General features: G+C 43.3%; 1 protein-coding gene across 2 annotated transcripts; it reads left to right on the top strand.

Annotated features, from left to right (window-relative positions):
• Positions 1-1,627: 1,627 nt before the first annotated feature.
• Positions 1,628-21,510, top strand: YWHAB (tyrosine 3-monooxygenase/tryptophan 5-monooxygenase activation protein beta). 2 transcript variants are annotated; one of them, XM_027078234.1, is made up of 6 exons: positions 1,628-1,824; positions 14,536-14,838; positions 17,002-17,125; positions 17,971-18,134; positions 19,156-19,251; positions 19,550-21,510. In XM_027078234.1, the coding sequence occupies exons 2-6, from the start codon at positions 14,539-14,541 to the stop codon at positions 19,604-19,606; spliced, it is 741 nt and encodes a 246-aa protein (XP_026934035.1). In that variant the 5' UTR covers positions 1,628-1,824; positions 14,536-14,538; the 3' UTR covers positions 19,607-21,510. The 2 variants fall into 2 exon arrangements, with proteins under 2 accessions (XP_026934035.1, XP_026934036.1); XM_027078235.1 differs by lacking the exon at positions 1,628-1,824 and adding an exon at positions 2,192-2,314.
• Positions 21,511-21,603: the final 93 nt, after the last annotated feature.

Below are 21,603 nucleotides of genomic sequence, written 5' to 3'. Positions count from 1 at the left end.
GACAATGTAAATGAAGAAAGCAGCCTGGGGGGGGGCGTGGGGAGGGGACCCTGGCACTTTGACAAGTCCAGACCTGATCTAGAGTGGGCAGCCGTTCCTTGGTTTCAACCAATTGCCACACAGAAATGTGGACACAGTGTTGCCAGACAAGGCACAGACCGCAAATTTCTGTTCACAAAGAAATCTCTGAGTCTTTAAAAAATGTTGGCAACTAACACAAAAGATTTAGAAAGACTGAAAGCTGGCATACTGGGAGGATAAGGAATCATCCAGTTGAACTGGGGGTTTGTGTTGGGGAATAACTAGCAGGGAGAAGTTGAAGGATAAGGGCAGCTTCTGGAGAACCTTGATTGTCGCACTCAAGGAGCTTATCAATTGTCTTCTAGGTCTGAGTAATCACCAAAGGATTTAAGCAAAAGGACACAATCAGAATGGGGTTTTTCAAAGATCACTTTGGCAGTTGATGGGAGCAGGACTGAGGCTGGGGTGATGTGTTAGAAGTCATCAATAAGCTAAGTAAAGGTAAAGGAGAATTGACAAAGGCCATTTACTTTGTTTTATCTCCTACCAGGCTGTAAACTCCAAGACAGCAGGGCCCTGTCTGTTTTGTGTCTCCAGGACTAAACATAAAGCCTGGGCTTCCCTGGTGGCGCAGTGGTTGAGAGTCCACCTGCTGATGTGGGGGACACGGGTTCGTGCCCCGATCCGGGAAGATCCCACATGCCGCGGAGCGGCTGGGCCAGTGAGCCATGGCCGCTGAGCCTGCGCGTCCGGATCCTGTGCTCCGCAACGGGAGAGGCCACAACAGTGAGAGGCCCGCGTACCGCCAAAAAAAAAAAAAAAAAAAAAACATAAAGCCTGCTTAATAAATATCTGCTGAAAAGAATGAATGAAAGGGAAGGAGTAGAGGTGAGGCATTTTGAAAAACTGCCTTGGGAAGAGCAGTCACAGGAGTGGGGGGGGCCCGTGGAGACCTGGTTCCTTTCCTTAAGCTTTCCCCTAAGATCCTGGGGAGGGGTATTCAATTAAGAGATCACACACACAGGCTTCCAAGAAAAGGCCTTCGCCGGTCCGATTCCTGGCCTCCTCAGTCCACAAAAGGAGGAAATGATCAGTACCTTGAAGGACTGAAGGGAGGGCTAAGCTTAAATTTAGGGATGAGCAATGTCTGTCCTTCCCTAAATCCAGTATTCCCAAAGTACACAGCAAAAGGGGACTGACTTCAACCTCCGACCTCGTGAAGATTACTTTTTGGGTGGGGTGGGAACCGATGACCTCGGAGACTCTGAGCATGACCCAGGCGAGTTCCAAGCCTAAGCCTCAGGCCCGCCGAACCCCAAACCTCGCCCAGTCTCCCTCGTTCCCACACGTCCTCTTTCTAGGTTCCCCCTCAGCTCCGCCTCCACTCCTTCCACCTTCTCTTTCCGCTCCCCGCCCCCATTTCCGTCCCCCTACGCCCGCCTCCTCCTTGCTCCCGGCCCTGACCCCCGCCCTCCCCCGGCCGCAGCATCCCAGCTCTCAGCTCTCCTTCCTCCTCCCTCGGTCGGCGCCCCTCTAGGGCGGCCGGGGCAACCCCGTGCGCCGCTGGCCCAATGAGGAGGCGGTGCAGGGGCGGGGCTCGGGCCAGAGCGGAAGTGGTGACCGGAGCGGAAGTGGAGCCGCCGCCGCCACCACCGCCGCCGCCGCCGATTCCGGAGCCGGGGTAGCTGCTGCCGCCGCCGCCGCCACTGCAGCCGCCGCCGGAGGAGTGGGCTTGGGAAGGAAGCGGTCACCGCTCCTTCGCTCCGCTCGCAAGCGTCTTTGCTCCCCTGCAGTCTTCCCACGGTGAGTGCGGCGCGGTGTCCGCCTGGGGCCCCCGGGGGCCCGAGCCCAAAGCTCCCCCACCACCGGCGGCGGTGGCGACGAGGTCGACCCCGCGGGTGGGCCCTCGGGGCGGCGGCGCGCGGCCTCCTCGGCCCCGTGCGGCCGCTTGCGACGCGGGATCGGCCTCGCCGCGGCCCCTCCCTGTTTCCGGGGCCGGGCCCTTCGTTCTGGGAGAGGCCCGGGCCGCCCTCGCCGCCTGCGTCCCCGCCCGGCGGGCGGGGTGCGGCACCGTACCGGGCTGGAAGGGACATCGAGCCGCGGACCCCCGACCCTCCCTCACTACCCAGCTTCGATCCCCGCGCGACCCCTCCCTGCGCCTTGAGCGGCCAGAACCGACCCTTTCAGCCCTGTCACCCCTGCTCCTCGCTTTCCGGTTTCCACAAATGAAAATGTAACCAAATGTGGGCGAGCTCTCGATCCCCAGTGCCCCTGCTGGACTCCCTCTGGATGGGTAAGGGGTTTAACCTTGGGAGAGAGCAGAGGGAAAACCCCCTCCCACTTTGCAGTAAAGCCATTTCATCATCGTTCGCTGGTTTGGGAGCCTGGCAGGACCCGAGATTCCCTGGGAGGCACAGGGTTGAGGTTTGAATCAAGAAAATGCATTTGTTGGAACTGATTATTGAGTCAGGCGCGATCCCCAGGAAAAAAAAATGTCGGAAGCTGAGAATCGGAATATTTTCCCACGGTATTTACCGTCATTTAATGCCAGAGTCTTTTGTGTCCTCGCCCCAAATTCCCCCATACTGTGTGTTAGCACGTTTTTAGGACTGAAATTTTCCTGGTGGCCTCCCTGGTGGTGGCGAAGGGGTGGGAGTGATTAGGCCCCTTTTCTGCACAAGATGAGTACATCTTTGTCTACTGCAAATGGAGAACTCACGTGTAATGGGGTTTTCAAAGGTGGCAGTATTGGTAAGACAGTTCACCAACCTTTCTGTAAAAATTCCTGTCTCTTGTCCTTGTCGTCACTGCTTTTCCCTTTGGTAAGGCTACACAGCATCAGGTTCTGATTTTGCTTGCCCTGTGTGAGAGACAGAATCTGGCAAGATGTTGTTATGAACATATAAAATCTGGCGGCCACAGGAGCCAAAACAGAAAGATGAAGCACTTGGGAGAATATGAAAAATTTTCTGCATTTCTCACTCTGTCTCAATTGTTCGTATGAAACCACACACATACGCAGTTTATAGAACTAGACACATGGGTACTCAGCTCTTTGCCTTTTCATGTTAGAAATTTATATGTGTTAATGATGCTCAGTCATTTCCTTCTTGACTGCTTCTAGGGCACCCCATTTCTTATTTAGGAATATATCAGTTGCCGGAACCCTCGTTTTTCTAGGATCTGTGTCCTTAGCACACATGGTGAGGGTAAAACCTGTCACTTTTATTGGACTCAAGTTAGAATTTTACAGGTGATCTTCACAGTGGAATGCTTATAAACCAGTAGCAACTGCTGAATTATTTCCCAAGCCTCTCCTTTCAATGAGATGAGAAACCATTCACCCATGTTACAGATGAAGTTCTTATGAGAAATGAGATGATCTGACCTAGACCACACACCTGGTTTCCAGGTTGAATCTCCTCTTTCATCAGTAGCAAATATTTACGGCCTATCAGCCCCTGGAGTACAGCTCCTACCCTATAATCTTCTGTACATTTCCCATCATGCCGTGCTTGTGTTACGTTGGAGCCATTTTAGAACCGGAGCTCTGTGGATCAGGGAAGCAGCCTCCACAAAACCAGGCTGAGCACATTCCCCTAATGCTAGTTCTGGAGGCAGAGTCTCCAGAGGTTTGGGCCACTGCAAAAAGTGCATTTTACCCATTTGGCTATGGATATAGAAGCAGAAAGTGCACTGGACTTGGAGTCAGATAAGTTTGATTCCGCTCTTGCCTGCAGCATTTTATAGTAATGTGGTCTTCAGTGTGCTGCTTAATCTCTGGTTCCTGGTTTCTCTGTCTCCAGAGTTGTCAAGAGACCTTTTTACAGACTAAATTGTTAAATATAAGCTTTCGGTTTTGTGTTTTCATCACAGAGTTCACTGTTAAGGGCTTTTTTCCCCCTTGGTTGCATTCTACTTTGTATACATGTTGCTTTCAAAAAACGATACATTTTTCTGGAACAGTTTTGTGTAGAGCATCTTCAGTCTTTCTGAGCCCATTTTCTCATCTGATCAGTGCAAATGGTAATAGTCTTTGATGTATTATTGTGACAAACTCCATAATTAAAATAAGGGTGTGAGATATACCAGATGTTTAATAAATGTTGCTTGACTACATTCCTGAATATACATATATATATACATAAGACATATGCATATATGCTATAGAGCATAGGCACATACAAAGTCCTTCCATATGATTTATTCATCAACTGATGAGGTAGCATCAAGCTGTAATAATAACAGCTACCATTTGTATGTGCCAAGCTTTGTTCTAGGCACTTTACACATATTAACTGAGCCTTCATAACAGCCAATGATAGGTAAGTACTGCTAGCCCCATTTTACAGTTGAGGAAACTGAGGCACAGAGAAGTTAAATAATTTTCCTGGGGGCATACACACAGCCAGCACTGGGTAAGTGCTGGAGCCAGGAATCAAACCCAGGCAGTCTGGCTCTAATGATAGATTTCTACTTGTGGTAGAACAACACATGTATATTCTTCATGTGAATACCATCTAGTAGTTAATTTTTCTTTACCTGTATCTTATTCAAGTAAATGTGTTTGGACAGGAATTTTAGCTATTTTTGGAAATAGATACAGTGTAGTTTCTGGGGGGGGCGGTAGTATATTTATTCTGGCATACAGGGAGGATACTGCTGGTGTGCATTAGGAAGCAAGCTTGTGAAAAACCCAGTTTTTCTAGTATTTGCTTCATACTAGGGAGAAGATTCATCAGCTACTTTGTGGCACACTGATTTATCCAATCCTAGGTTCTAGTAGAATTTGGTCAGGACCAAGTATCTATATCTACGTAAGTAGAGAAAGAATTCTAAATTAAAATGTCCTATTATGCTATCCACTATTTCAGTGGCATTAAACTAAGCAGTTTTCCTTAAATGAGGGTACCATAGAGAATGAACTAAAATTTACTTGTAAAGGGAATTTAAGTTCTTAGGTTCCTACATTTTTCTAAGGACAGGTGACCGCAATTCACACTAGCTAGGAGGCAAGAAATTAGTTGTATAATAGCAATTTTTAAGCTTTAAAACCATCTTGGTCTCTACATGAATAGATCCTAGTCTTCTCTGTGTCATTATGGAGAAACTAACAGAGCTGGATTCTGAGGGGATTTTTCTAAAGGGACTACTTAATTTAGGGAGGAAAAATGGATGAAAGTACTTTCTGTTTTGTCATGTGTATGCTAAAAGCCAATCATCTTTCCGCTTTCTCTGCTAAAAGATCTTCTAACATAAGCATAATTATATGTTTCTGATACTTAAAATGAGATGAAATTGATTGATGGCCTTCAGATCAAGGCATTTCCAGCAGACTGTAGGTTAGTAAGGTGACTTTAAAATAATCTGGCCAGCCCTCTATTGTGTAAGTTTTTTCCTGTACTGGTTAGTTTATTTCATTGTTTTCCCTAAGAGACCCAACAATAAAAGTTATTTCTGAATGGCCTTGACCAGAGCAGAGATTGGAGGAGACAATAAAGTTGATATGAGCCCCGGCCATTGTTATTGTTTGCCCACAAAGCTCACCTTAAAGCTTGTTTGACAGTCTGACGAGTTTTTGACATATGCTGTTATAAACTAATTTTATTTTGATTTTTAAAGCTAGATAAATTAAGTCTAATTCTCAAACCTGACTGTAATAACTTTGTATGGTTCTTCAAAAAAGTGTTCATTCTCTCTTTTCCTTAAGTAATCATTAAGAATCATATTGATCTTTAGGAGGCGGTGCTGCACAGAGGAAAGAGCGTGTACCAAATATACCTGTGTAACAGGTTATTGGGACAATGACACCTGCCCCTTAGGATACTTATGATTAAAGGAGTTGATATAAACCCCTAACTTTTTGCACATTTAGGCAGATCGTAAATGATGGGTATTTTGTTGTTATTTACTAAACCAATAAGCTGGTGTGGCTTTTTGTATAACTAATTGGTTGGACTTTTAAATAGAGGAGTTCAAGGGCTTTTTGAAACTCAGTTTGAACCTAGAGATATAACAATGGGTACCTGAGAAACGATTGGTCAGAGAGCATAGTGTTGTCTCCTGACTGGAGCTGAGATGGCTTTTTTCAAAGAGTAGTCTAAGACAGTTTAAATATAGTCTGTATTTTATAGGTCAGAAGTGGTCTGCTTACCTCTGTCCACATAGGAAATAGCAGCCTTGTTCACTTTAAAAAACTGCATCAGTTGATCAGGTAGTTTCACATTCAGTGTGGCAGGCGTTGTGCTACATGTTGGGTGCCCAAACATAGAAGTTTGGGTCCCTACCTTAAGCTCACAATCCAGTGTGGGAGCCAACAAAGACATTTACACTGAATTCTGATCAGTGCTACTTTAGAAATAGGCATATGTAAGTTAACATGTGCCTTCCTTTTAAAAGTCTCAGGGAAAGCCATCTGGATTGCAAAGAAATGAGGTGTGTAGTAAGTGTCCCTTCACTGGCTGACCGTTTGTAGACTTCTGTGTGGAATGTACTGTAGCTGCCATTTTAGTGCTTACAGTGTGCAGAGACTGTGCTAAATGTTTTGCATCGTGATCTATTTTACTCCTTACAAGAACCCTCTTAGGTAGATTTGCCTATTTTAATGCATGAGAAAACTGAGATGCGCAAGAGATCAGGTAATCTATGGAGTTGGTGTGTAGTACTGGTAAATTGGACTGGGTTCCATTATGTTGGTGGGCCCAAAGCCTTTGAACTTATTCACAAGGTTGACCAATTGGATTATCCTTATGAATCAGAATTAGCATATTTTAATTTTTTATTCTGTTCCATTGATCACTTCAAGCCAAGAGGTCAATTTATTGTCATGTCTGCTATTGATTCACATTGTATGAGCTTGGGCATATCACTTCACACCTCCATTGTTTCAGGTTTAATTCTGGCTAATTGGACATAATTAACAATGATATTCAACAATTGATATGAAAGAAGGAAGGGATTTTGAAGCAGAAGTGATGTTTCCCTCCACAATTCAGTGTTGGCAGGATATCAGAGCTATTGCCTTTGTATTTTAGACATGCTGTGTTTCATTTTCTAACAAAGAGCCTGCAAGCATGTGAATAGAATTAAATTTATTAAAGGACTCTGAATTTTGTGTGTAGAATGGCACACAGACCCGTTTTTAGAGCGGTGTTTTTCACTGAGTATTAAAATTCTTTGAGAGCCAGGAGTACTTCATTTTTTCGTGGTAACACCCACTAGACACCTGGCCCCACTGACTCTCTCAGTCCCTCCCACAGTAGTTTGGCATCTGCTTTTCCTTCAGCAGAGTAACTCCAGGACTGTAACTTTGACTTGACGGTGCTGTGTCTGGGGCGGTCTGTCCGTGAATGCTCTTCAGGATTTACTGTCAGTTCCTTACCCCGTGGAACTTTTTAGCCTAGATTTTTCTTTTTTTAATATCTTTATTGGAGTACAATTGCTTTACAATGGTGTGTTAGTTCCTGCTTTATAACACAGTGAATCAGTTATACATATACATATGTTCCCATATCTCTTCCCTCTTGTGTCTCCCTCCCTCCCACCCTTAGCCTAGATTTTTAAGGTGCTCCTGTCAGTTTCCTCTTTCCAGATTCTTAACTCTTCTCAGTTCCTCATCTACTTTGGCCTGTGATTTCTTTTTCATCTAAAAAAACATACATGCACTTTATTCATACATCTGTATTTCCTGTCCCTTCCTGGAGCCCCCATTTTCTGTCCTACACAGAACCCCTCCAACCCATAAAACCAGTCAGGACCCAGCCCCTTTGAAACTAAACCTCCTCCTTTGAATTCTACCTGGTTGCTTCTTCAAGGGGAAGCTTTATAATCTTTAAGTATGTCTGCCCTCCCTTCTCATGTTCCTACCCTGAGAGTTTCAGCTCTCTGAGGGGAGGACCGTGCTATTCTGAACTCCAAACGAGAGTTCTTGGAAATACTGATAGTTTTTTCATTTGCAGTTATTTCAACACACATTAAATTATATACATTGTATTTTTGTGATGTAGCTTAAGAGTGAGAATATATGCCTATTTATTAAGCCTTTACTTTGACCAGTACTGTCTAGGCATTTTATGTATATCATCTTATTTGATAGCTATTAATGTTTCCTTTTAACATTTGAGGAAACTGAGATTTGGAGACATTATTTTAAAAATTACCTAATTTCTCTTTAGAAGCCCAGATTTGTTGTATGTAGGGCTTTCCTAAAAACAGGTCCCAGTCATATGGGTTTCATGTCGGAGCTTCAGTAATCCTGACACCTGATAATGGAATCCTCGTTTTAAATTTCTAGCAAATTATTAAACTCAATTAAAGCTCAGTATTTTAGAATTGAGCATGTTCTTTTCCTTGAAAACAAAACATAGCTGAAAGTTAATACTTCTCAAGGCCACATTTCCTAAGGTCCTTTGCAGTGCTTTTTTAAATATGGATTAGCAGTGGATAGTCATTTTTATTTTAATTTTTGTCCCTTCTTATCCTTGGATATCTCCTTCTGGCCACTGGGAAATGACCTCTCAGGATTCTGTCCTGGGCTAGAAAAATATCCCTCAAGCAAAGGGTTGAGATAGAGGGGCTAGGTTGGTTCATATATACTTTTGTTTTAGCATTCACTGTCTGACTTAGGGTTTCATTTACTTGAGGGAAATCCTGTTATTTCATGGGCAGCTTTAGAATTATTCCTCATAACATTCTTTAGGGGATATTTTACAAAAATGGAAGACTGTTGTGCAGCTCCCGCCACTCCATACCTCTGTAACAGATCTTTCTAAGACATTAAATCCCTTCTTTTGACGGCCATGTAATCTTGTGCCAGCTGTGTCTTTTCAGCCACTCCGCTGTTGGATATTTAGACGGTTTCCCATTCTCCACTAAGCAGTTGCCGGTTTAATCAGCAAATGCTCCCCAGTCCTCTGAAGTGCTGCCTGCAGTGACTGAGAGATAGACGCCCGTGCTTGAGAGCATGTCAGCATCTTCCTGATCTGGGAAATCTCTTGGTCTACCGCAGGGTTAGACCTCTTGTGGCCTCTCATACATTTGTCCCCTCTGGTATTTTGACTCTGTACCGTTAGTGCCAAGCCTGATGAGGAGACTGTAGCCTTTTAAGGCTTTTTAGGAGCAAATGAAGGCCCTCTTGCCAGTGTTTTTCTTGGTGGGCCCTCAGTTCAAAAGTCTCAGGAGAAAAGTAGGCCCTGATTATAAACCATCACTACTTGGCACCTCTTAATGAAATCAGGAACTAATGAATGAAAGTGTTACAGTTGGGACTTCCCTGGTGGCGCCATGCTTAAGAATCAGCCTGCCAATGTAGGGGACACAGGTTCGAGCCCTGGTCCGAGAAGATCCCACATGCCGCGGAGCAGCTAAGCCCGTGCGACACAACTTCTGAGCCTGCGTGCCTGGAGCCTGTGAGCCACAACTGCTGAAGCCCGCGCGCCTAGAGCCCGTGCTCCGTAACGAGAAGCCACCGCAATGAGAAGCCCGCGCACCGCAATGAAGAGTAGCCCCCGCTCGCTGCAACTAGAGAAAGCCCGCGCAGCAAGGAAGACCCAGTGCAGCCAAAAATAAATAAATAAATTTATAAAAGAAAGTGTTACAGTTAACAAGTGTGTCCATTCTTCAGGACATTGAGGGGTGGAGTCTTATCAGGAATATTACATCGTAACATATTCGCTTCCTGTACAAGATTAGACTTGTTTTTCCTTCTCATGGGTTGTCTTCTTTTTTTCTTAATTCCAAGGTCACATTTATGGGCTAAAACAGTGATGTGTAGGTACTATGAGAGGAATAACAGTACTTCCAATTTGTTGTGCACTATGCACTTTTTAAAAAAGATTTCCACATTTATCATCCTTTGATTCCCTGCACCTCATCTTCAGAGCACCTCTCCTGAGGTAGCTGCTGTTGCCTCCACTTCAGAGGTTGGAAGACTGAGATCGACCGAGCTCACACGGCTGTGTAGTGGCAGCCTCTGCGCTTACACACAGGCCTCTTGCCACACCACATACAGGTAGCCTCCCAGTAATGACCTGCTGAAAAAATTCACAGATACTTACTTGAGTATTAGTTTTATACTTGGCAAAGTTTTAGGCATTAGATGAGAAATGAATGTGAAGCTTTCCTTTGGGGACATAACATGTAACACTGTTTGTAAGTGGTATACCACTCATTACTTGGACCATAGAACATATAGAACAGAGGCCTAGAGAAGCCTGGACTGTGTAAGAGGCTACGAGTGTGTTTGGATTCGTGGGCAGGGTAGATCAGTGGGGGCTGGGATATTCAAGGAAGGCTTTCTAGCCCTAGACGGATGGATAGAGTTTACATAGGCAGGGAGTAAACGGGGGGCTTTCTAGATGAAGGGAACTACTGAAGTAATTTCAGACAGGTTTAAGCATGATGATTAAGGGTATTCGGTGATGTCTAGCCTGCAAGAAAGGTACATGTTGGAGAACAGTGGATGCGAAAGCCTAATACATACAGAGGAGCCGAATTATGAAGGACTTGGCAAGCCAGGTAAGAGTTTAGATTGGGTGGAGTAGCCAAAAGAGAGTCATCCGAAGTTGCTGAGTAAGAGTCTGGGTATGACAAAGGGTAATTTTGAAATCAGATGCAGAGATACATGGAGTGAGGTACGGATGTAATGAGGACGTAATGTGCTTGTGAAGAATAGGTGCTTTGAATTATTTGAGAAGAGACAGAACTCTACCAAATTTGTAGCTTTAGGATCTGCTCGCTCATTCAGCGAGAATTTGTTCATGCCAGTTCTGTGCGAGGTGCTGCGGAGGGTGTGCCCTAAAGGAGTTGATGGTGTGGGAAGGGGCGTATGCGATACAGACAGATAATTGTAGTGCTGAAGAAACGTGCTGAGACATTAAGAGAAGTATAGATGCAGTGCTCTGTGAGAATATTTTCAGCTCAGAGCAGTGCTGTCCAATAGACACAGGATGTGAGTCCCACGTAATTTACAATTATCTGGTAACTGCATTTTAAAAATGGGGGGAAAGGATGAAATCAATTTTCGTAATTAAAAAAATTTAACTCCAGGGATTTTCCTGGCGGTCCAGTCGTTGGGATGCGGCGCTTTCACCGCGTGGCCCAGGTTTCATCCCTGGTTGGGGAGCTAGAATCCCACAAGCTGCGCAGTGTGGGCCCCCCCCCCCGACAAAAAAATTAACTCCGTATATCCGAGACGTTTCTGTTTTAACATGTGGCCAGTGGCTGTCTGATTAGACAGCTTAGGTTAAGCGGCCTAAGAAAGGTTTCATAGAGGGGATGCTATCCGAGCCGTGCTCTGAAGAATTTTATATGCAGAATAAACGGGAAAGGACATTCCAGGCAGAGGGATGGCTTGGTGAGCACAGACACAGAGACGGAGAAGCACGTGTAAGAAAACCATTTTGAGAGAAGCCTGGGGAGATAGCTTGGAAAACCTTCACTGACAGGGGAGGAAATCTGACTCTCCTGTCAGTAGTAGGGACTGTAAAGGATTTTGAGCAGGACGTGACTTGATCAGAACTTTAAAATGGGTCTGAGAGCAGATGTGAAGGGTAAAGGTAACGAGAGGCTGAAAGCAGTGGGACTAGGGAAAGATGATGGATGGGAGGTTTATTAGGGATGTAGAAATAGGAACAATTTCATTTCTCCCTTGTCTGCTGCCTTCCTCCAAACGCTGGGTGTTGGGTAACCCATTTCCTGTTGAAATTGGTCTAGCTGCTTCAAAATCCATGTTATATAAGTCAAAAGTTATGTAAGCAGTAGGCATCAGGACATTTAGCTATGGATTCTGTTTGTTGTGAGTTGTTGGGTATGTGTGTGTGTTTAGAGTTGTTTAAATAGATGACTGCATTCTTTAAGGCATGCGTTCAGTTTTACCATATCATCACGGTTCTCAGTCTCCAAGAGCTTTTGCAGTGATCCCAAAGAAGCCCGAAATAGTTGGCCCCAAACGAGAAAGGCCACATTTTATTTTGAGAAATAGGGCGTGTACATTTGGGAGTTCCCAAGGAGTCGTCAGGATTCTTGGGAGAGAGATGATGTAACTTTTAATGTTTGGGAAGAGAAGTCGGGGGGTTGAGGGGACCTTAGTTGAGGGGCCTGGTAGAGCCAAAGAGTTTCATGGCATCCCTTAGGCAGTGCTAATTGCATTTCTCTATTACTCTTTTGTAATACTGCAGGGATAGCTTAGCGTTGAATTGGCTTTGACCAGGACTTTTATTAATTGGAATCTTTCCTGGGTAGAGTTGCACAGGTGCTGTTTCTGTACTTTGGAGTGGGCCACTAGGTGACTTCTAACTCTGAATTAGTCTGCAAACTGGAAAACTTCTAAAGTTCGTTGAAAGTTGGCTTCCCTCTGCCTCTCACTTTTAGGGATCATAAAGTAGGGTTGTTTAAAGATGGAGATAGTATCCTGATCAGAAAGATGTTACGATTGAGAAAGACGTATGGAGGAAGTATATAATTTTAAGAGGATGAATAGTGTATTTGCGATGACTTCGTATTAGAGTAGGACTGGGTTGTGTTGTGTGTGGTAACTAGCAGCCCCCACATCTCAGTGGCTTCACGTTGCACGTCCAGTGCGGGCCTGCAGGGGTCTCTGTACTGCATGGTCACTCACGGACTCAGGCTACAGAAACTGCTGTTTTGTGACAGCACCATCTAGATCGCATGGCTGCTGTGAGAGGAGAGGGCCTCACGTGGTTTTGTGCAGTTTCAACACCTGGAAGTAGCGTCATTTATGCTTATGTTTCATTGGACAGAACTAACTGTATGACCCCTCCGAAGTGCAGAAGGGTTGCTGGGAAATGTAGGAGAGTGGATGGATTATTATCTCTGTTGTAGTCTCATTCTGGTGATGTGGGTGAAGTCAGACGGATCAAGGTGAGATCTGCTTCAGAGTGTAAGGTTAGAATCAGCGAGCCTTACATAGGACACAGCTCTGAATATGATTTAGATAATAAGTTGTGGGAAGAAAACTCGCAGTTCTGAACTAGAGAACCAACTCTTTCTGAATTGTCTAGATTTAGGGTGTATCTTAAAATCGTCCTCCATCTAATAAAACTTTTTTTTGTGGCAGGGCCCTGTCTGTAGAATTTCTCCCTTGAAAATACAGAAATGACTTGAGGCAAAGCCACAGTCTTTTTTTTTTTTTTTCCCCACAGTCTTAAATTGTGATACAATGTATAAAGTGATAAGAGAATTTGTTTTAAAAATATTGATATTCTTACCACTCTTTAAAGTAGTATTTTATCTTTTTACACCTTAAGATATTAGTGTATTTTTACACCGTGGCACAGGTGGATGTACAATTGAAATTCAAACCAACAGTACATAAAACTCTTATTGGTTAATAAATAATTTTTTAGCTACGTGTTATCCAAAAATTATTGCACTCTATTATGGTGATTATTATAGTGGGGAATTGACTAAGATGAGGTGAGTTATTTAAGAGGTATTCACTGATTGGTGTATAGAGGGTTTGATAAAATGATAAAGTGCAATCACTAAGACTTTTGTCTATTTCAGGAAAACTTGTGCAAACTCAATTATGGTTTGCATTTCTGTTGCTGTGCATCTTGGTGAATACACCCATATCTCCTGCAACCTGTACCACGTACAGAGTTAGTGCTTGATATTTGTATATAACGTCTAGACTTTTCACAGTGCCTTCACATAGATGAGGTCATTTGCGCCTCACAGTGGCCCTTGGAGAGTTGGGAATATTCTTATTCTCCAGTTAGGAAACGGAAGCTCTCGGAGGCTGAGTGATTTGACCAAGGTCATGCCACTTGTAAGTAGCAGAGCTGGTGCTAGGTAGAGCCAAATCTGCCTGCCTCAAGTCTATGCTCTCGTGGACAGTGTGTCCTTGTAACAAATTTAGTGCGCTGCAGAAGATGTGATAAAAATGGCTCCTGTTTTTTAGGTACCTGCTGCTTCATGGGCACTGCCAAATATAACACTGAAAGTCATACCTTTTGCTTTAACATTGATTGAAACAGTCGTCCCACTTCAGGTGTTTTTCCACATACTTTGGGGAAAAACAGCAAAACCAGATAATTCTTGAAAGAAGAAAAGGACATATATTCAACATAAGATTCTAAAGAATTAAGCCGTCTCTGTGCTTTGAGGAGGCAGATTAGGAAAGTGGAAGAAAACAACTCGAGAGACAGACTTGAGTTTGAGTTCTGGCTCTCTACCACCTCCTAGCCCTGGGCACACCACTTGCCTCCTCTGAACCTCCATTTCTTCACCTCATAGGAGGGGGCAGGATTGTTGTGAACATATCTGCCCTGTAGGACTGTTGGGAAAATTGATCAAAATAGTAAAAAAGACGATAGCAAAGTACCTAACCCTGCAGGCGTTCATGCTCGATATTACTGAGGGCATTTGGAAGTAGATGCTTCCCATTTAGGTATGTTTCCTTCCAGATGGGTTGGAAGAAGATTCATGCGTGCATTTCCTGGACCCCGAAGCCTGACATTCGCTTTCTCTCTCTTTCTCTTGCTCTTGTTCTAGGGAATGACCATGGATAAAAGTGAGCTGGTACAGAAAGCCAAACTCGCCGAGCAGGCGGAGCGCTACGATGACATGGCTGCGGCCATGAAGGCAGTCACAGAGCAGGGGCACGAGCTCTCCAACGAGGAGAGAAACCTGCTGTCTGTTGCCTACAAGAATGTGGTCGGTGCCCGTCGTTCTTCCTGGCGTGTCATCTCCAGCATCGAACAGAAAACAGAGAGGAATGAGAAGAAGCAGCAGATGGGCAAAGAGTATCGTGAGAAGATCGAGGCAGAGCTGCAGGACATCTGCAACGATGTTCTGGTAAGAGGCCGGTGTTCCTGTTCTAAACAACGATTTCTAATAGTATTCATTTCATGTACGACTGCGAACTCTCAAACAGCTCATGAGAGAAAGGTGTCTGAATACACTGGGAAGCTGCAAACCATTTGCAGCTAAGTTTTAAGCATACGATGTGATTTTTTTCTTACCTCTTACCTGATCAGAGGTTGCTCGTCTCTTATGGAGTATTTTCCTCTCCCTTCCAAAGACCTCTGAAAAACAGGTACATTTGGTCAGCATCCCTCCATCTTTTCTTTAGAAGTTGAGGCCAGAGAGGCAGGATTTTTGATAGATGCAGCCACAGAGAGGCCATTCTCTGTATTAGTCTGATGGCAGTGCCATCTCCAGTAGGGGAGAGAGGAGCAGAAAGCCGACCTGCCTTTTAGCCCCTCCCCAGTCCCTGCACAGCGTGGAGTCCAGTTTTTGTCTGAAAGGTAGCCGTGTCCATCAGTTCGGGCCTGCATTCCGAAGGCAGATCAGAAGTGGTTTGGGGTTTCTCCTCTCTGGTGTTTTATATAAGCCTTAGTCAGACGACTGATTCCTAACTGCTTTCCCTTGAGCCACAATCTGGGGTTGGATGGGAGGGGTGCATATCCTAGAGCAAATCATGATCATATTGTCTTTCCCTCACATCCTGAGCCCACTGGGAACTTTCTTTTTCTTCCAGGTGAAATCAGGTAAAAATGAACAGTGAGGGCTGCTTTGAAGGGAAAAGGAATTCACACTTGTGGATCTACCTCCTCCCCTGCTGGCTGCCTCTCCGAGTTACTGCCCTTGACACCTTTCTTTTGAAAACCAGTACAAAGCTTGTCAGCCTCCAGGCAGTACTCATCCCTAACCCATAAGGAGTTACACCCTGTCTGTCTGCAAGGAATATTAAAACGACTACTGCCCCCTGCATCTTCTCACTTTGATTGATTAAATCCCCTTACAACTAAGCTTTTGCATTGAGCTGCTCTTTTTGTTAGAGTCGTGGTGTAAGAGTGTCATGGCTAAATTTGTTGCCTGTTGGTAATTTGGGGGTTTGTTAACGGTGCACTAATTCCTGAATGTTAGGTACATCTGGTATTCAGATGAAGTATGGCATGCATTCCAAAGGCAAGAAAGTTCCCTAATTCCTGAACTGTAGACCAGCTTTTATGAGCATCTGAAAGAATGTGAAGAAAAGCATGGTACTTACTGCCTCTTAACCAGTTTTTCAGGATGCCACATTCTAAAACAACTCTTCGAAAATATTGCTCTGTATACGAAGCTTGGACTCCTTCAGAACTGCTTTTGTTGTAAGCATAAATGTTTAAAGGAATTTATTATTAATAATAGTATTAGCTACTTTTGGAGTGCTTACTGCGTGCCAGGCAGCGTGTTAAGCACTTTGTGAACACTGGCTCATTTATCCTCATAAGTACGCTGGGAGGTGGCTAATGCTTCCCTGTGTGTAGCTGAAGAAACTGAGGCTCAGGGCGATTAGGTCATTTGTCCAGGGTCATACAGATAGTAAGCAGCAGAGGAGGGATTTCTACCCAGGTCCGATCAATTCGAAACTTAGTTCTTGGCAGGTTTGCCCTATTATCACGTTTTTTTCTCCCAAAATGGAAAGTTTTTTTATTTCTCTAATTACAGAATTAATACAAGTTCATGTTTTTTTAAAAAAAAGCACAGGGCAGAAGAGTATAAATAAGAAAATAAAAAATCACTTCTAATTCTACCACCTAGAGAACCATTATTAACATCTTGATAAATATTCTTCCAGACTTTTCCCTTAGGTATTTCCGTGCATGTACACATATCTATTTTAATATTAAAATAGGAGTCACATGGTTTTTATTATCTGCTTCCTCCCCGACCCCCCACCCCAGACTTCTTTTGGAGAACCTTTCCAAATGCCTATGTAGCATTCCATTGTATGGCTATACTTTAATCAACCCCTTATGGACGGTCAAAGTGATTTTTAATAGACAAATACTGGCATCTGTTATGACCTGGGCTAAAAACTATTTAAAACCTTTGGATGAAAATTATGATTTTTTTCAATCTTCCAAAAATTTTATTTAGAAGTGGTAGTGTGTATCTTGAATCTCAAACATAGTTTTAACATCTTGTAAGTAATATTTCCAGATTCTTAACAGAATGTGAATCACTTTTTAGGAGCTGTTGGACAAATACCTTATTCCCAATGCTACACAACCAGAAAGTAAGGTGTTCTACTTGAAAATGAAAGGCGATTATTTTAGATATCTTTCTGAGGTGGCATCTGGAGACAATAAACAAAGTAAGTAACTTTTTTTTTTTTTTAAGAAATTTGACCAATAATGGAGCCAGTCTTCATAATAATTTGAAGTTTTTGCTTTGTTTGTAGTCAGAATTTAAAGGACCACAGCATTGTGCTGACCAGTGTTAAACAGGGTCATGGGAGTTGACAAATGTATCTAAGGGGCACGTATGGGGGCATTAAAAGTGTGGTGCAGTAGTGCATTTAAAGAGGTCTTTATTTTAAGGATTATTTGGTAGCTCTCTTTTAGAGATGAAACTTCAAAATGTTTGGTAGAACGAAACCATCATAGTAAATAGAGATGCATTTCTCTTGTCATATACATGCATTAGTGTAATGGTGACAATTATAACTATGCCTTATTAAGTGCCTCCTGTGTGTCTCATTTATCCCTCACACAACGCTAGGAGTGTAGGTGGGAGTCTGTCCTTTTTTTCTGATAAGGAAACCAAGGCTCACAGAGGTTTTCACTTAGTCCAGACCACACACTGAATGAATAAGAGTTGGGGATTCCAGCTTTGAGTCTGACTCTGAAGTCCATGATTTTTCCATCAGAGCTCACTGTTTTCCATGTCCTGTCTTGTTCAGGGTTATTCCTGTATTTCCTAACTGCTTTTGTAGACGTCGTCATCATGGTCTTTGTTTTTCCTCAAAGCATTTAATATGGTACTTGGATTGGAGTACACATTGAACAAAGGATTGTTAATCACATGGTAGAGACACTGACCCTCGTCTGATAGCGCATGTGCTCCAGCCCAGTTTGGTAAAATAATTTGATAGTGGATCCAGCATATGATGCAATCTGTGAAAGACCCAACATTTCATATTTTTTATCTTTCTTATAGCCACTGTGTCAAACTCCCAGCAGGCTTACCAGGAAGCATTTGAAATTAGTAAGAAAGAAATGCAGCCTACACACCCAATTCGACTGGGCCTGGCGCTTAACTTCTCCGTCTTTTACTATGAGATTCTAAACTCTCCTGAAAAGGCTTGCAGCCTGGCAAAAACGGTGAGAAAGACCCTCTGTGGTTTCTCTTTTTTTTTTTTTGGCAGAATTTTTTTTTTAATTTAAATTTATTTATTTTTTATTGGGGTATAGTTGTTTTACATTGTTGTGCCCTCTGTGGTTTCTGATCATAGTAAAACTGCTTGTGCTTTTTGGTACCTTTTTTAAATTACCTGAACATAACTCATTTTCTTGGACTTTTGTGAAGATTTTTCTGGGGGTGGAGTATATATCTTTTATGGAATAAATACACACCTATTGCTGCTTGACTTTTCAGTGCCTTCTGCTGATTTTTGTTTGTGTTGTTTGATTACTCTTTTGGGGCTGGGGGTGGTTGTGGACAATCCAGGGAGAAGGTAGTTTGTTGTTTTTGTCACGCTTTGGACTGTAGGCCTCCACTGTATTGTACATTGTCATCCTTGTACCAAGATTGGAGGTTATGGCTTGTAAAGGAAGGAAATCATATCTTGTTTTCTTTGTTAACTGAATTACCTCCTGTCTTCTTTTGGTAACCCAGCTGCCTTTTCTACATATTTTTGTAGTCTTTCAATATGCACACTCTTTTAAAATTTTTTAGTTGGTAAAAATGTGTGAAATGAATGCTCAAAGTTCCATCGCTTAATTGAATCAGATTTAGTGGTGTGAACTTCTGTTCTCCATTTATCCCTTGTATCCAGACCTTTTGAGTTTCAGCTTAAAGAAAAAGGGCGGATTACTAGAAACGTCTTTGGTAATTGAAAAATCATGTGAGTTTGCTTAGAATGAGTGTGCTGGGTTAACAGTAATACCTGTTGACTTAATAGGTAAAGGTCATATCTAGGAATTTTTGTCATTTTTGGTTGACACTTGGTAAACCAGCATCATGTGTTTGCTGACATAACTAGCAAACAAGGTAACAATGACCTAGGTTCCCCCAAAGTACTGTACAGAAAGAGAAATGATAGTCACTTGTTAGCAGAAAAACATTGGGCTAAACTAGTTCCAAGGAACCTGTGACTTCTTTGCTGAAGGCTCTTTGTTTTAGGCATTTGATGAAGCGATTGCTGAATTGGACACACTGAATGAAGAGTCTTACAAAGACAGCACCCTGATCATGCAGTTGCTTAGGGACAATCTCACTGTAAGTACTGCTGATTCCATGAGTGCTTCTGGAGGGCTTATAGCTTATTCCCATTCCTCTACCTCGTAATTCACTCTTGCCTAAGACTCAAGAGGGGATTTGTACCCTGTAAGTGTAGTTAAGTTTTTTAATTGGTTATAAGTGCCTACTGAAGTTTTGACCTTTGCCATCACTGTCTGCAGTAATATAGGAAGAATTTTAAACAGTTGAATGAGATGAGATGATACACACTGGGCCACCTCCCTGAGGAAGCTTTTAGTAGCCCTACTTTGTTTATAGCTCTGTTTTTCTTTTGCAGCTGTGGACGTCGGAAAACCAGGGAGATGAAGGAGATGCTGGGGAGGGAGAGAACTAATGTCTGTTGTGCTTTGTGATCTCTTCAGTGTCACTCTGTACCCTCCACGTATATCCCTTTGTGCGATAAAAAAAAAAAAAAAGAATCGTACGTCGACTTTCAGTTTTTCACAGCCTCAGCCTAGCAAAAATGGTCCATGGGATAAGCAGCTGGTATTTGTATCTAAAACTCAGATTGGTCACATAAATGCCACGGCATTCTGAAGTTTTGATTTTGATGAACATTGACAGGATTACTGTGTGTTTAATTTTTTAAAAAAAACTGAACACTGTGATTATGGGGTTTTGTAATTTAGCAGAACTCTTACTGGTAGAAAACAAAATAGACCTGAATTATGTGTAACTTTTTGGAAAGTTTAATTCAATTCAAAACAGTCAGTGAAACACAGTTCCATTGTAAAGTTGTACAGAAAGTTATAGAGATTATATTGTGACACTGGGACTTGGAGTGAGACACCTCTAGTTTGGCATTCGAGTTTCATGGTAATTCACAGTGATTCTGCCTGTTCTGTTCAGGGCTTGTAGACACTTGACCCGTTGGGGCTGTTGCCACTCAAAGGTTCATGACTGCGGATGGCCACAGTGTCTTCCTCTGAGGACGGTCGAAGCCAGAAATTAACATTCTTGGTGGCAGATACCTGGCTTAGGACACCATGCAGAGGTCCAGTGCTCACAGGCCACACGTGATTCCAGCCCCTTTCCTACAGCAGCATGTTACTGATTGGCAACTTGTGCTTCCATAGTGGAATCTGTTTTCCCTGTAACCACGAGCTCAAGAAGGAAAAAAAAAAAAGCCGTGTATCTTATGAATGGCCTTATCTGTTTCCTGGGTAACATCTTTAAGAATAATGTTCTGCAGAGATTGCCTTTCACTTGAGGAGTAAGTACTCAGTCTTTAGGTTCTTCCTGGCTCGGGGCTTTAAAATTTTGAAATCTAAACATTCTTTCCCACTGTCCTTTCTGACTATTGACTTTGGTTTTCTCTTCTCTCTCTCAATTTCTGTCCTTCAGCTTCCTTACATTGTTTTCTTTGTGCATTCTCTTTCTCTTTGCCTCTTGCTCACTGTTTAGTACTAGATGAGCAGGGACAGGGGACCTGGAGGGGGTGAGGGATGTTGATGAGCACTTCGGTGAGCCAGCCTTGCTTCAGAGAGTTGAAAAGAGCTTCCCACATCTCAGCTCTGTCTTCTTCCAGTTCTCAGAACGGTGGTTGCTCTTCAGTCACACCAAGATCTGACTCAAAAAAGTATTTTTAACTATCCATGGTTTCTCCTTACATTGCAGCCAGCCCTGATGATGCTTGTTAGCACCTGTCACCAGCTCTCCCAAGTGTACCCATCCTGTCAAGTTCACAGACACGTTTCAACAAGACCCTGTAATGCAGGGAAGTTGCATGAACATTGCGATGGGGAGAGTTGGGAATAGCCAGGCCTACCAGTCTCACAGTATCCCCCCCCCACCCCGAACATTCCCCATAGCCGTAGTGTCCATCTGTTTGTCCATCTGCTGAAATGAGAAACATTCATGCACTGATTTCAAACAAACCAAAAGGAAAAAAAAGAAAAAAAAATCCCTCTCCTTTCTAGCTGAACAAAAATGTGCAGTTAATACTTGGCGCTTGAAAACGCAGTAGTGAGCGTGGAGCGAGCCTGTCTGTGTATCTGGTAGCGCTCTCGCTTTGTTTTTCCTCACCAGTATTCTGCCTCACGTTTGCTTCTGTGATGGTTATATTGCCTAGCAAGCACACCTGTGGTTGTGAAAATAGTATAGCAAAAAAGAAAAAACCCCGGTCATTGATGTACTCGATTTGTGTATGTCTTTTAAACAGTTCTAGTTTCCACCTTACACGGAATAATCAGGAAAAGTGTAAAAACTCAAAAGTGAAATAAAAAATTTTATCAGTTAGTTGGCCTGTGCGTTGATGTGTGGCGCCGCCTGTATCACCACCAGAACTAGCTAACTGTTCGGATCACACTTACTTAGGGCTCTGCTCCTTAA

This window comes from Aethalodelphis obliquidens, unplaced genomic scaffold (genome assembly GCF_003676395.1).
Source record: "Aethalodelphis obliquidens isolate GAN/ISIS:26980383/991018 unplaced genomic scaffold, ASM367639v1 scaffold42, whole genome shotgun sequence".
NCBI lineage: Eukaryota > Metazoa > Chordata > Mammalia > Artiodactyla > Delphinidae > Aethalodelphis > Aethalodelphis obliquidens.
Note: the sequence above shows the minus strand (reverse complement) of the source record. Positions and strands in the feature narration are given on the sequence as shown.